This window comes from Setaria viridis, chromosome 1 (assembly GCF_005286985.2).
Source record: "Setaria viridis chromosome 1, Setaria_viridis_v4.0, whole genome shotgun sequence".
In the NCBI taxonomy this organism is placed as follows: domain Eukaryota; kingdom Viridiplantae; phylum Streptophyta; class Magnoliopsida; order Poales; family Poaceae; genus Setaria; species Setaria viridis.
The window spans coordinates 34615885-34630009 of record NC_048263.2 but is presented as its reverse complement, the minus strand read 5'-3'; the positions used below and the strand labels follow the sequence as shown (position 1 = coordinate 34630009).

The 14125-nt window shown below is 49.5% G+C and overlaps 2 protein-coding genes and 1 long non-coding RNA gene across 3 annotated transcripts; 2 read left to right on the top strand and 1 right to left on the bottom strand.

Moving 5' to 3' along the window:
* The first annotated feature begins 593 nt into the window (after positions 1-593).
* On the top strand, positions 594-3368 carry LOC117841541 (uncharacterized membrane protein At4g09580). The gene is made up of 4 exons (XM_034721943.2): positions 594-918; positions 2067-2337; positions 2581-2751; positions 2852-3368. The coding sequence occupies exons 1-4, from the start codon at positions 758-760 to the stop codon at positions 3017-3019; spliced, it is 771 nt and encodes a 256-aa protein (XP_034577834.1). The 5' UTR covers positions 594-757; the 3' UTR covers positions 3020-3368.
* Positions 3369-5778: 2410 nt separating this feature from the next.
* On the bottom strand, positions 5779-9022 carry LOC117833818 (uncharacterized). The gene is made up of 3 exons (XM_034713420.2): positions 8528-9022; positions 8199-8412; positions 5779-8108 (listed from the first exon to the last, which is right to left on the bottom strand). The coding sequence occupies exons 1-3, from the start codon at positions 8545-8547 to the stop codon at positions 6054-6056; spliced, it is 2289 nt and encodes a 762-aa protein (XP_034569311.1). The 5' UTR covers positions 8548-9022; the 3' UTR covers positions 5779-6053.
* Positions 9023-11360: 2338 nt separating this feature from the next.
* LOC140223133 (uncharacterized) lies at positions 11361-13295 on the top strand. The gene is made up of 2 exons (XR_011898574.1): positions 11361-12709; positions 12828-13295. It is a non-coding gene; the product is annotated as an uncharacterized lncRNA (long non-coding RNA).
* Positions 13296-14125: the final 830 nt, after the last annotated feature.

Sequence of the window (14125 nt, the reverse complement as noted above, 5' to 3'; positions counted from 1 at the left end):
CAACTGTTGCATCAACGCATGGGTTGGATTGTGATTAACGAGTATTTTAGATGTTGCTTTTCTTTCGTCACATTATTCAAGAACAAATAATTTGTATTGCTAGAACATTTATTAAACCATGAAGCTGGAAGCTTTTTATATTGTGTGGAACATTTCCATCTTATTGCTTAGAACATTTGTTTGTTATTCTAATTTTGTTGCCTAAATAAATATTCAATTTCAGACGCCTGAAACATAGCATCTCCCAAAAAAAGAAACTAAAATTCTCTCAAACAATGCCTTAAAAACAAAATAAAAGGAGATAAACACAGGCCAGGCTACATCAGGCCGGATCGGACGAAGAACTTCAAAATCCAAAAGAATAGTTAATACCTCAATTAAATTTCAGTCCTACAAGGAGAAAGAGAAGGGAGATGCATCATGGTGTCATACAAACAGCAAAACCACACTTTGGAAAACCCAACTGTTGAAGCATACCAAATTCTGCCAAAGAACAGAGAAACTCCGTGTAAAAAAAAATCATAAAAACAGGTGGAGGGAATATTCCAACATCTTTCCGTTTCCTAAAAGCGATCAGACAGGAAAGAAGAGCAGCGTAACCGAAGTCCAATAGAAGGCACGGCGCTCTCCATTGGACCCTCCCCTTTGTTTTTCCTCTTCTCCTCTCGTCTCGTTCCCCGCACGCTCACGACCTCGCCCAAACGGCCAACCCGCGGAAGAGTTTGCAGGTGGAAGAGGGGAGGAGGAAGAGGACGAGATGGCGAAGGAGGACAAGTTCCCGGTGTGGGAGGCGGCGCTGCTCGCCGCCGTGGCCGCCGTCTTCGCCGCGGCGCTGGCGGGCGTCTACGTCTCCATGCCCCACTCCGACTACAGCTTCCTCAAGCTGCCCCACAACCTCCAGGAGCTCCGAGTCCTCACGTAATCCAATCCTCTCCGTTCGTAGCTGTTCTAATTCCGTGCAACAAGTCAATCTTTTCTCTCTCTTTTTGTTGTTTTGTAGTTTAGAGGTTAACAAGGGGATAAATCCCGTCTTTGTGGTTCTAATTCAAATCTGCGATTATATAAGCTCATTGTTTTTTGGTCAATAAACATCCTACTTGTCTTTGCTTTTTCATGACAGTATTATTTTCAAGCTGTCCTTTTGTTGGATTGCATTCTAAGATTTGGGTCAAAATTATTCAGTTCTGCTTCGTTGGTAGTATAACTGGCTCTTTGCTGTGTTCTGCGGTAGATTATGTGGATTTTTGCGGACGTGGGAATGTGAGATGGGTCTTTCTTTGATTGGAAGTTTGAACAAGAATTCAGTGGTTCTGTTGAACGAATTTCCTTTTTGTGCTGCAAAAATAATCCATGTTTGCAGGTGGGCGATGAAGCAGCAGTCTGCAAATATTGATTGGAAATTAGCTAGACTAGGAACTTGCAAGAGTATTGTAGTTGCGCTATGCTCTTGACGCTTTGTCATGTTGATGTAGTCAATTAAATGTTTAGCAATACAGTGTAAGTAGAACATGAACTTGTGACATGGTTATCCAAATCCAAGGATGTTAGGTTCATGCACTTTTCTGCCTGTGGTCCTCTAAATTCATTGAAGAAAGTAATTAATCCCGTAGTTTTCGGAGTCGGTGGAGTACATAATCCTTTCTTATCGATGTTAGCTTTCTGTCCAGCTGTAACTGTCGTACGTTTTGGACCTGGGAGCTCTCAGAGCGTGTTTCGTGAGATGTGTTTTTGTTCAGTTTTTATATACTGTTAGATAACAGCACACGTTGTAATTTTGTGTACACACGTGAGTACTCGTTCAGTGTCATCACTTGTAAAGTTAACAAATACTGAGTTGCAGATGTTTGTAAGTTCAGCATCGAGTGTACAGTACAGCCTTGTTTGCATTTTTTTTATCAGTTATCAGTAAATAGGAGAATATTTTAAAGTCCAACTTTGTTTCATGGAGTTATCATCTGCAACTCAGTATTTTTACTCGGTTTGACCTCAGAGTATTCCGAAGATGTTGTAGGATGTACGGATGTTCCGATTCCAATGTTTCTTACTGTTGAAGACCTACCTTGCAGCGACCATCTGGAGGGCTACACCAGTGACTACACCATCCAGGTGCTGGTGGGCTACTGCGCTGTGTACATCTTCATGCAGACGTTCATGATCCCAGGGACTATTTTCATGTCCTTGCTTGCTGGGGCCCTCTTTGGGCAGCTCGGTGGCCTGGCCCTGGTGATCTTTGCTGCCACTGCCGGTGCTTCTTCCTGCTACTTCCTGTCCAAGCTGGTCGGCAAACCACTGGTCTCCTCGTTGTGGCCGGACAAGCTCATGTTTTTCCAAAAGCAGGTAACAGCAGGACAGGACGCCAGGACCTGCATGCATTGTTAGTTGACATTTAGTTATGATAGTGCTCAAAAATCGCATGCTGTCTTATGCTTAATTTTCTGCCAATGGCATTGGTACTTCTTTGATTTGATATTCTTATAAGAGTCTGTTGTCACTCCATTGTTTATATTAAGTCATTGCAGAAGTTACAATGTAAATGCACACAACCGAAGGGAGTAGCTGATGTTATTTACTTCTTTTCAGGTTGCAAAGAGAAGAGAGAAGCTGCTTAATTACATGCTTTTCCTGAGACTCACTCCAACACTGCCCAATACTTTCATCAATTTTGCTTCACCTATAGTGGATGTGCCCTACCATATCTTCTTCTTAGCGACAGCCACTGGCCTCATCCCAGCTGCCTATGTGACTGTCAAGGTACAGTATTTCCGTATTTACATGTCGCAACAATTCCTACACTGCACTCCTCATGTGCGCTAATCAGTTGTCCTAACTTTTATTTTCTGATGAATTCCAGGCTGGAATTGCTTTGAGCGACCTGAGATCGTTGAACGACCTATACGATCCGAAGTCGATTGCGGTGCTGTTCCTGATCGGGCTTGTTTCGGTGACGCCAACATTGCTGGGCAAGAACGAGACGCAAGGCAAAGCACCAGCAGACTTGGCAGCTAGCACCACCAACTGATCACTTGCACGCCACCCAAGTCCTCCTCTCCTGTAGATACTTGAAACTCATCGTCTGGTGGTGGCTCCATGACTTCGAACCAAATGGAGCCTGTCGCTGGCCACGAACATGGCGAGGGTCCCAGTCTGTCTCCACTTCTCGAAAAACTTTTGTGCTAACATTGCAAAAGGGATATCCCAATATCATGGTCGCCTCATCGTGAATCTTGCGAGCGAAACGGACATCGGAACAGACTGCTTTTCGTTTGTTGTGTTTAACATTGTTTAGATGGAAGGTTTCAGATTCACTGATTGTATCTTGCACACGTTGACCAGATTCAATCAATACAGCTGATTCGGTGATTCCTGAACATCTGCTGCGTTTGCCGTACCTGTGAAATCTTTCCTTCAGTGCGTTGCGTGTGATCTGTGGAGATGTGGTGTTTGTCCGGATCCGGTACGAGATGCAAATGGCCTGTCATTCTCGATCTTTCACTTTGCTTATTTTCATTCATACGTGATCATTCATAGATATTCGGAGGGAGGCATTATTTTTATATCTTTTTAATATAACAGGTTGCTCTCCTATTGGTTCGTTTAAAAAAAATATGTGTCTTTGTTGGGACCTCTTGAGCCGTGCAATGGCGTGGACGATGGGTGTTATGATTCGGTGGACGACCACATGTTCGGCAGAGGGTTGTTGGCGCTGCAAAGCTGCTGACGGGGCGTCCATGTTGCAATCCTATAGCAGGGGAGGAGGCTACGTTTGTGGCTCATGCATGACCGTGCGTCGGGCTTGGCGTGGCTGTGTCGTACGACCGAGCAAAGCCACAGGTGTGTATGAAGGATTCGTTCATGGTAGTTTCTGGCTGTCTGGTCCACGATTTGCACGTTGACGTGTCGGCTAGCTCTGCTCAGCAGTCGTGACCGTCGGGCTTCTTCCTCCACGACGAAAGCTCCACTCGACTTTGGCCTTCTAAGCCCAACAAAAGGTTTGGGCCCGTGAAAAAGTAAGTAGTAGTCACTACCAAAGAAGAAGGAAGGAGGAGGAGAGGCTCCACCTTTCATGGGCCCCAGCCTTTATATTGGGCTTATTGGGCCAAAGTGGCCCAGGTACTGTCGCACGTCCGCAACAACGGCGCAGCCCGTTTCCGCAACAGAAACCCAACACAATAAACCGCCTGCCCGTCCCAGCCGCGCGATGGCGGGCGGCGGCGCACGGCCGCGCCAAAACCACTGCCGGTGCCCGGTGGCAGCTTTCTCCCGCAGCGCCGTGCTGGGATTCCGTTGGAAGGTGGAGGTGCCCGTCCGTCCGGTGCGCGCGCACCTCCCGCACGCCGCACCCGCCTGCCCGGCGCCGCACCGCACGTCGGTGCCCGAGCTGTCTCCACTCTCCAGGCCAGGCGGAGGCGGCCACCTGCCGCTTCCTTGCGGTTGCGGGGACGGTGATTCCTTACTATGATCCTCCTGTCCCAGGGTCACAGCATGTGGGAGGGTCCGGTCCTCGCGTATGCTGATTGCGCAACGAGCATTTCGCCTGGCGAATTCTTTACTCTCACACGTGCGTGCGCGACCTGCGACCATTCTTGGCTTCGCGGCGTCCTCGTCCATCGTAGCCGGTGGCGGTACCTATCCCTGCCCGGTGCCGATTCGCTGTCACATTAGCGTCGGGGGAGTAATGTTCCTGTGCCCTGCTACCTCTGCACATTCAGGCTGGAAGAACGCGATGGCGCCGGGGTTCGCTGGTCAGGCCCAAGCCACATTTAGTCTCTCTGGCCGACGCAGTGTTCTTCCCCCCTGGCATTGACTACAGGGATGATCCGTGATCGTCTCATTTAGGGAGACTGATCATGTCGCAACACAAGTCGTGGGGAATGGGGCCGAGGGCCAGATTGTTTTCTTAAGACGCTGGCCCTCCAAGAACGCTAATCCGAGACATGCCACGCATGAGCGTTCAACCCCACAGCTTCTTTCTCCGGAGCGGATGTGTCAGAGACCCACATGTTGCCACCGGAAATAAACCCCACCCGCACATGTTCTCCCACCCTCTCGGCCGTGTTGATCGTCCCCTGCATGTGCCAATGGCGAAATTCAGAGTTCCGGAAGGCACCGAACAACCTGGAATTCAGTATCCACCAATGCGGCTCAGGACAAAGAGTAAAAACGGCTTATGAGGGGGTGTTTAAAAACTAGCTGCTAAACTTTAGCAGTGTCATGTTTGGATGTTAATTAAGAGGATTAAACATGAGCTAATTATAAAACTAATTGCAGAACCCCTGAGCTAATTCGCGAGACGAATCTATTAAGCCTAATTAATCCATCATTAGCAAATGGTTACTGTAGCACCACATTGTCAAATCATGAACTAATTAAGCTTAATAGATTCATCTCGTGAATTAGACTCTATCTGTACAATTAATTTTGTAGCTAACCTATGTTTAATACTCCTAATTAGTATCAAACATCCGATGTGATAGGTGCTAAACTTTAGCGGGTGGTATCAAACACCACATGAATTTCACGGCATCATACATGTGAGGCCCTTGACTGCCATTTATGCATATGCAGTGGTGCCGGATTGCCGGTTTGTACTTACCTTCCATTCAGGAGGTCAGGAGGATACGACGCCAACATAATAAATACTAACTCAAGTACATTTGCATCCACTGTTCACAGACCTTCGCACTGGAGACATCAAGAACAGAGGAAGTGCAACTCCGTCTTGGTTCTGCTTCAGATATTTTACACTCAGCAATACTGTGAACTATGTTGGAGAACAAATGAATCGAAACTTCACATCCCTTTACATTAACATTACCCCAGCAGGCCAACAAATACATGAACTAGAGTATGAATGCTCCTCAAACATACACGATATAAGGAATTAGACAGAAAAAAGGGAAGAAAATACATCACCCTTCTGTTCTCTTCTGAAAACTTCTTACACTATTATGTTTACTCCCAACTCTGCAGGACCAAAGCGAAGGTGAAGCTAGAGAAATAGTCATCCATAGCATACATTGATATTTTGTTTCTTTGGGATGGTACAGTTTGTTCTAATGCTGGCTTCTCTTCTTCAGCAAACCACCGAATTTCTTCATCAAAGGCTTCTTCGGTTGCTGCTGCTTGATCAGCTTCGTGTTGTTGTTCATCCTGGTGTCTGTGGACAGCCTGTGGCAGTCCGAGGCAGCATCTCCCTTGTTGGACTCCAGATCAAGTTCTGATTCGCCATCTTTCTCCTTCTCGGTAGACAAGTCGTAGTCGGTAACCTTGCTGTTCTCCCACATCTTCGCAACTACCACCACAGGATCGTCTTCCTTGGTATTTCCCTTTTCATTCTCGTCTTTCGGACCCGTGCCATTTAACACTCTATCTTTTGCATTGCCAACCATGGAAGAAAGCTCCTTGAGTTTCTCGGAGGCGGTCAATTCTTTGACCTGCAGCTCATCATTCTCCTGTTTTATGTTCTGCAGTTCATTCTCTTTGTCCAATAGCTTCTCTTTCCACTCCAGTGCTTCAGCTTTTGCTTCATCCTTGGCTCTGTTAGCTTCCTCCACCTGAGCTTCCAGCTCCTTCAGCTTCTCCTCCAATTCAGCATTTCTGTTCTCCCAGTCCCTCGCCGTCTCTGTTGCCTTATCCATCTCAACTCTCATTGCACTAATTTCTTCTTCAGACTTCTTGATGGAGCTCATAAAGCTGACCTCTTTGGATTGCCATTCCTCAGATGTGTTCTTTGCTTCTGCTTCCATTCGCTCCACCGTCTTCTTCAAGCAGACTCTCTCGTAGTTTGCTTCATCAAGCATAACCTCATAGTTCTCCTGGGTGTTCTTGAGATTAATGTTGAGCTCCTCTATTTGTGCCTTGGCTCGCTCAATCTCTTCTTGTTTGTTGAGGTACCTTTCCCGTGCCTCTCTTGCTTCACCGGACATTTCATGCAATGCTGAGGCTAGATCTTCCATAGCCTTCTTAACTTTCTCATATTCATCTTTGCTAGCTTCTAGTTCCTGAGCCAGCTTGTCCTTCTCTTCACATATTGACTCCATTTGTGAACTTGCATTGTTCTCATTGTTGATAGCATCCATCTTCTCTTCTTCCAGTGCTTGGAGCTTCGACTGGAGCTCATTGATCTCTTCCCTCAATTCAATCGCTTCTTTCTCTGCAACATCAAGACGCTCATCTGACGCGTTAATATCTTCATTCTGCCTAGCTACCTCATCTTCCAAGGCTTGCAGCTTGTTCTGAAGGTCAGAAAGTTCACATTCTTTCTCGGTAAGCAAGGTGCTTGCTTCATCCAATTCTTTCATCACTGAATTCAAGGAATCGACCTTCAACATGTAAGACTGGTTGGCTGCCTCCAATTTAATTTCCAGTATTTCAGCCTTTTGTTTCCATTCATCAGCCTGCTCCTCTGCCTCGGTCCTGGCCTTTGTAGCATTGGCGACATCAACTCTAAGCCCTTCAATCACATCTTCTAATTCAGCTACCTTCTCTTCAGCATCCTTTGCTTTCTGGAGCTCAATCTTCAATGCCGAGACCTCTGCCTCGAGCCTCATGATCTGCTTAGCACCTTCTTTCTCCTTGCTCTCCAGCTCAGTGTCAAGCAATTCTTTCAGGCGAGTAACCTCTGCATTGAGGAGCTCCACCTTGTGAGCATTCACTTCACTAAGCCGGGTCGCATCATCCACCTGGTTGAGCGCCAAGTTCTTGGCATCGATCGCATCAGCCAGCTCATACCTCGCCTTCTCGAGCTGTTCCACGGTCGACCGCAGTGCTGCAGCGTCAGACTCCTGCTGGCTCCGCATGCTCTCCAGCTTCCTCTGCAGCTCCTCCTCCTTCTTCTGCATCGACTCGATGCTCGTCTGCTCCAGCTCGACTGCCCGAAACATCTCGGTCTCGGAGGCCTCCTCCGCCTTCTTCCGAGCGGCAAGCGCGACCATCAGGTTGGCATTGGCCTCGTCGGCCAGCCGCTTGGCATCCTCCAGTTCCTCAAGGACCTTGCCCTTCTCCTTCTCCTTCTCCACAAGCTGCTCCTTGGCCTTCACGAGCTCCTCCTGGACCGCGGCGAGCTGAGCCTGCAGCTCCTGGGACAGCTTCATGGCGCTGCTTTGCTTCTGCAGCCATTCCAACGGAAATCAGTCACAATCCAATACCTCAAAAGCAAACCAAGATCACACGACACCGAAGGATCAAGAAACGTGTACCTCGGCCGGGGGAGTGCTGAGCCGGTCGAAGACCTTGGGCGTGCGGCGGTCGCCCGACGGCGGCTTGTCCCCCGACCTGGGGGACCTATCGGCTGCGCGCGGCGCTTGCGGCGGGGTGCCATTTGCCGGCTTGGCGGAGGCCGGCTTGCTCGCCCTGCCCCCCTTGGGCGTCGGCGGCGTGACCTTGCCGCTCTTGGCTTCGGCCGCCGCAGATCTGCGTCCAAAGAAGCGAAATTTCTGCTCAGATCAAGAACAAAACCACGCAACCTACCAGGATCTGCAACCAAAACAGAGAATTCCCGCATGGAACCAGAGAGGTCGATGCTTACTTCGGCCTGCCTCCCAGCATTGCTACAGCCGCTTCGCCGCTCTCTGTGACTCCAAACGGGGATGGTGGGCGGCGTCGGCGCAAGGTTGGGAGGGAAGAAGAAGTAGTCGGTGCGTCGGTGTTGGTCGCTGTGAGCAACAGCACCGCACTGGGCAGCCGTGGTGGTAGCTAGGGGGAAGGGGAATAGAATCTGATCACCAGCATTGGCGTCATGAACAGCTAAGCCGGGTGTATGTGTGTGATTTCGTGTACGGATCTCGAATTATCTGGCTGAAGAGAGTGAGGGAGAGACAGTGATTGAGGGGTGAAGTGTAAAGCCAGGAGAAAGGCAGGGCTTGGAGCCAGTTGAAGCACTAGACTAATACCAGTATCAGTGCTTTACCAGAGAGAGAGAGAGAGAGGGAGGGAGGGAATAAGATCACACTGTGTGGCATGGTTAACGAGCACGCTTTGCTTGAGCCTGCAGCTGTTGCCCCCTCTAACCACCGCTGGCCGAGCGAGCAGACAGAGGGTGACCGCGGAAAAAGACACCACCTGCTTGCTTCTTTTCCACTCTTTCTTTCTCCATTGTCCAATCCCCCCTCCTGGCCTCCTCGCTTTTACAGAGTTGTACGCCGGTGTCTCTTGTGAACCGCGGCAAGTGTAAAAGGCCAAAAGTGCCAGGTGATTTCACAAGAAAACCCCCAGCCTTTTGCCAGACACTTCCCAGCCTGCCTGGTAACCATTTTTAGTTAGTTCCTGCTGCATCAATGTTCCAGAGAACTGAACTGATTGAGGTTTCAGAACATTTATTATGCGGGATGGAAAAGGATTCAGTAACTTCACGTGTGAAAATCTGGGCTCTGAAGGAAGGAAGCCTCGGCAGCAAAGACCGCAGAAGCTTCCACGGCAGAGCAGAGCAGGTACTGCATTTGATTGGAGTATTAAGCATCGAACATGGCCGCTGCATAAACACCGTCGTTTTCATCCGGGCAACGTGCTCCGGCCATAACATGCGCCGGTGCCGTCCATCTCTGTCCCCCGGGGAACCAGCTCTGCACGCCGGACGAGCCGGCATTCGTGGCTAAACAAACCCTGATTACATTGCATTACTAAAATCCCAATTGATTCATCCCGGAATGTGCATTAACTAGTTGCAACATGCTCAAGAGGACTCGGAGTCTCGGACTCCCGGAGCCTGGAGCAAGAACTGAAGAAGACCGTGCACGCTGAACTGGCATCGGAATCCGGGCGGTAAAAGCGTATAGTATCGCAGTGAAAGCTCGAGGACAGTACGGTGCCGCGGGCAGCGATGCTGTCCAGACGACCGGAAACCCGAGTGGTCAAGAGAACAGTAAGACATGCGAGTCAAATGTCAATGTACTGGTGCGCGTGAGCGTGTCGTCCTGGAGCCACGTTAATTACTCTTGGGGGACTGTTTGCGCCGACGGGAGGATACGAATGTGGCCAGCGTGCACGCACTGGAACAGCGCCGGAGAAAAATAATGCCCCTACGAAAGAGCCCTATATACTGCTTCTCCATTATGGGCTTGTACTCAATTGTCTAATGAGTAGAAGAAAAAGGGTCGCTTATCTCTTTCAATGCCTGAATGGTACAGTACTGACGGATTCCGTGGTTTTTTACTGTATATAGTTTTTGTGGTTCAGAATTAACAACTCTCCCTTGCCACTGGTTCTTCTTTTTCAAAGGGACTATTGTTTCTGTGCTAATGCTAGTTGATTGATTTGACTAGACATGATTCAGGGTTTCTTTTCAGCTTCTTTTGGGTCCTCAGGAAAAAAATTGGAAACGAAATATGGTATCAAACTGGCCTCTTGGTTGCCATTACTATGCCTGGATTCTGGAATCAGCAAATTAGCCTGTTCAGGTAAAATTCCCCGTCGGTAGCAAAGAAAGCATAAGACCCAAACATGACCCGCCATTATTATAATGCAAAAGGAAGCTTTTCTGATGGCGACACTACATAAGATATGTCCAGTAAACTGTGAAGCAATCCCATGTAATGGCAACCCGAATATATAACTAGATTGCAGAAGTAAAACGAGCCAAAATATGATACATAAAGTCAAGTGAAGAAAAGGTAGATTATTCAGAATAATAAAATACTCCCTCCGTTCCAAATTATAAGTCATTCCAACTTTCTTGGAGAGTCAAAGCATCTCAAGTTTGACCAAATTATACAATAAAGTGCTAACATTTATGATATCAAATAGGTATCATTAGTTTCTTCATTAAATATTTTTCATAGTATATCTATTCGGTGTCATAAACTTTTATGATATTCTCTATAATTTTGGTCAAACATAAATGTTTGACTTAAAAAAAAGTTAGAATGACTTATAATTTAAAACGGAGGGATTATAATTTGGAACGGAGGGAGTAGATTGCTTTAAAATATCCCCCGTTGCATAATAGAAGCCCAACTACCATTTCACTATCGTAGACGGTCGCTGAGCTAATGGGAATCCTTTCCTCGTGGCTTTTATCGATGCGCCGGTGGCTGGGCTAGCAGATGAGACGTCAATGTACCCGCAAATTCCTCTCACCGACAGGGAGAAAAAAATACCCCTCGAAAAGACAGCGGCAGTACACTACAAAAGGCGGCGAAAAGAAGACACTCCCAGTCACCTTATTAATTATTGTACACATAAAAATACAGTATTCTACAAAACGTGCCTGTCAATTCACTAAACACGAAATCACGCGGCTACAAAACTCTTACGCACAACAAACCAAACTAAAGCATGCGGAGAAACCGAAGCACGGGAACAAATTTGTACACGCGCGTCAGTACAAACCTACCACTAATCGCAGCTCCAGAATTAGGGTCACTGATTACAGCAGCGGGCCCTACTGGGACATAGCACAATATTCCTCTCCGGATCAACAGGATCCACTCCATGAGGGCATCGAGCGGCCAATTCGTCCGCCTCCATCTTTTGTTGTCCTCGTAAAGAGAAAAAGAAAAGCCTCCAGATCTCTCGTATCCGCGACCCAAACAGTCGCCGGCACCGGCGGGATCCTCTCGTTCTCTCCCGGCACGTGAACTGGATCTAGTTGGCACGAAAAGGCCACGGCCAGAGGCCAGCGGCGGCCCATGGGGAATTATTTGGAGGCTGCGTGCTGCTGCTACAGCCCGGACCCGATCGATGCCACTGACCGATCAAACAACGCGATCTCCTCTCCCCCAGTGGGCACTCCCCACGCCGATCACTGATCAAGTGATCATTGCGCTATGCTCGTATGGAGTACAGGCCAGAGGTCACAGCCCAATCGGAACACTGCTGCAGTGCTGCTTGTAGTCGTGCCGGGGTATGGGTCGGAGTCATGAGAGTCGCATGATTTTGGAGTCCCACCGGCTGGAGAGTGGAGGCCCCGAGACCGTCCGCGCGATGTGATGCGTAGTCCGGGCGCGCGATGACGAGGAGTCCGGTATCCCATGGCTCGCTGAGCCCGGCTCCGTCGGTGGTGTTGCACCCCCGGGGCTAGCTCAGCTCTTGATTCAGGTTCGTCCTTCCCTCCCTTTCGAGCGCGTCATCCCCACAGGGCGACCCAGGTGGACCACCGCCGCGCGCCCCTCAGCTCCTCCGCCCCCGTTCCTCCATCTCGCCGCCACCGGAGCGCACCGCCGGAAGCCCACGCGGGCGCAAGGACGGTGGCGGCGAGGCCTCCTCCCGCGCATCTTCCCTCCCTCTCCCCCAAGCCATCGTTCCCCATCGGAAACCCTAGCGCTGCCACCCCTTCTCCTTCCCCCTCCCATCTCGATGTCGTCGGAGCTGGCCCACCGGATGCCCGTGCGGGAGCTAGGAGGGCGCGGCGGTGGCGGAATCCTCCGATTCGGGCTGCTCTAGCCCGGATTTGGGCTGAGTTGGGCAAGGGCGAGTTGCCCGCGGCGGCGAAGGCCACGCGCGGGCGTGTGGCCTGCAGCAGCAGCACGGGGGCGAGGTTGCCTGCGACGTCGGCGGCGGTCCACAGCGACCGCGCGCAGGCGATGGCCTGCGGCGGTGTCGGCAACGGCCGCACAGGGGCGGTGGCCTGCGGCGGCTGCCGCGCGGGCGAGGCGGCTCGCGGAGCGGGAGCTGCAAGCTTTGGTCATCGAGCTTCCGTCTACTCCGCCGGAGACGCACCTACGTTGTGTGGGGTTTCGGTAGGTGCTGGCGGGGTCGCAGCCACGGCAAACTGGTTAGTAGAGTTTTGTGAAAATCAATTAGTAGAGTTAGCTCAAGCTTGTTAGTACCGTGAGCAGAGGGAGTGCTTAAGCTGGCAACCCAGCATCTTGATCATTTGTATCCTTGTTAAGCTTCCTAATAAAGCCAGGTTTGATTAAAAAAGGATGGGCCGGGAGGAGGAGTAGCGTGTCGTGATGCTGATACCGACAAAGGAAAAGGGAGAGTGAAGTGTGAACGGATCCAAGATGCTCGCCGAGCATGGGATGCGTGAAAATCGTGTGGCACGGCTACATCAGTTGGGTGATGATGAGGGCAAATAAGATGTCAACAGCAACAAAAACAAAGAAAAAGGGCTGATCAAGATACATGTTAGCAACTCTCCGATTGATGCCAGATCAACTCAACAGCATCAAGTGCTACTGCAAATCCAATCCAATCCACGATACAGACAAACGAGGATACGGATTGAGAGAGATGGAGTTCGGGATAGAGCAGCAAAGCAAGTGATGCTGGGATCAGAGATACATCAGAAGTAGAAGACAATCTCTTTTTTTTTTACGGTCACCGGGGGAGAGAATGCCACCTGAATTTCATTTAAAGGGTCTTGAGCAAATCAAAACAGTATAAGATCTTCAGCAACAAAATAAGTGTACAACTAGATGCCACAAAGAAAGAGAAATACAACACGTATATAATTTAGACACAAGTCATGACACAAGCCGAAAAACAACCACCGTTCGCCGATTAGAGCCACCATTGAACAACATACTCGCCAATACTCCCTGACCATTGCACGACCACACCACCCCTCGTAGCTGCGTCGCTTCGTTGTTGCCCTCCATCTGAGGGACCATCAACGAAGGGGGACTAAAGGTGGCGAGAAGTGCACAAACCAGAGCCTACCGGACACGACGATCTTCCTTGAAGCTAATGGTAACACCTTTAGAAGGACATCCGAGCTTCACATACCATCATCCAACGCTATTTGAGGGGAGGAAGCCTCGAAGGGGAATGGTGGAAGAGGTGGAAACACCACCCGGTATAAAATTTGATGGCACCATCAACAGAAGAGTATCGACGGAGTAGAGGAGCCAAATGGGGGACACTCACCGAACCAGAACGATAGCCAACAACCAATGTCAACAAGTGCAAGAAGTATACCGACAATGAAGAGATGAAGAAGATAGGCGGCACCGAGCAGCCGAGGATCACAACTTATTGTGCAAAGGTGAGATACCCTCCTGCTTCGGGCGCGAAGCTTTCGCTGCACAACAGCCTCCGCCACATCTGTGAACGGTACCGACGGTGGAGATGGTATAGGAGTCACAAGACAACACCTCCATGGAGGAGAACAGCGCCCGCAAGCGTCGTCGTTGTTGCAGGTAGGAAACCAGGCTTTCACCGGCGACTCACACCATTGGCACACATA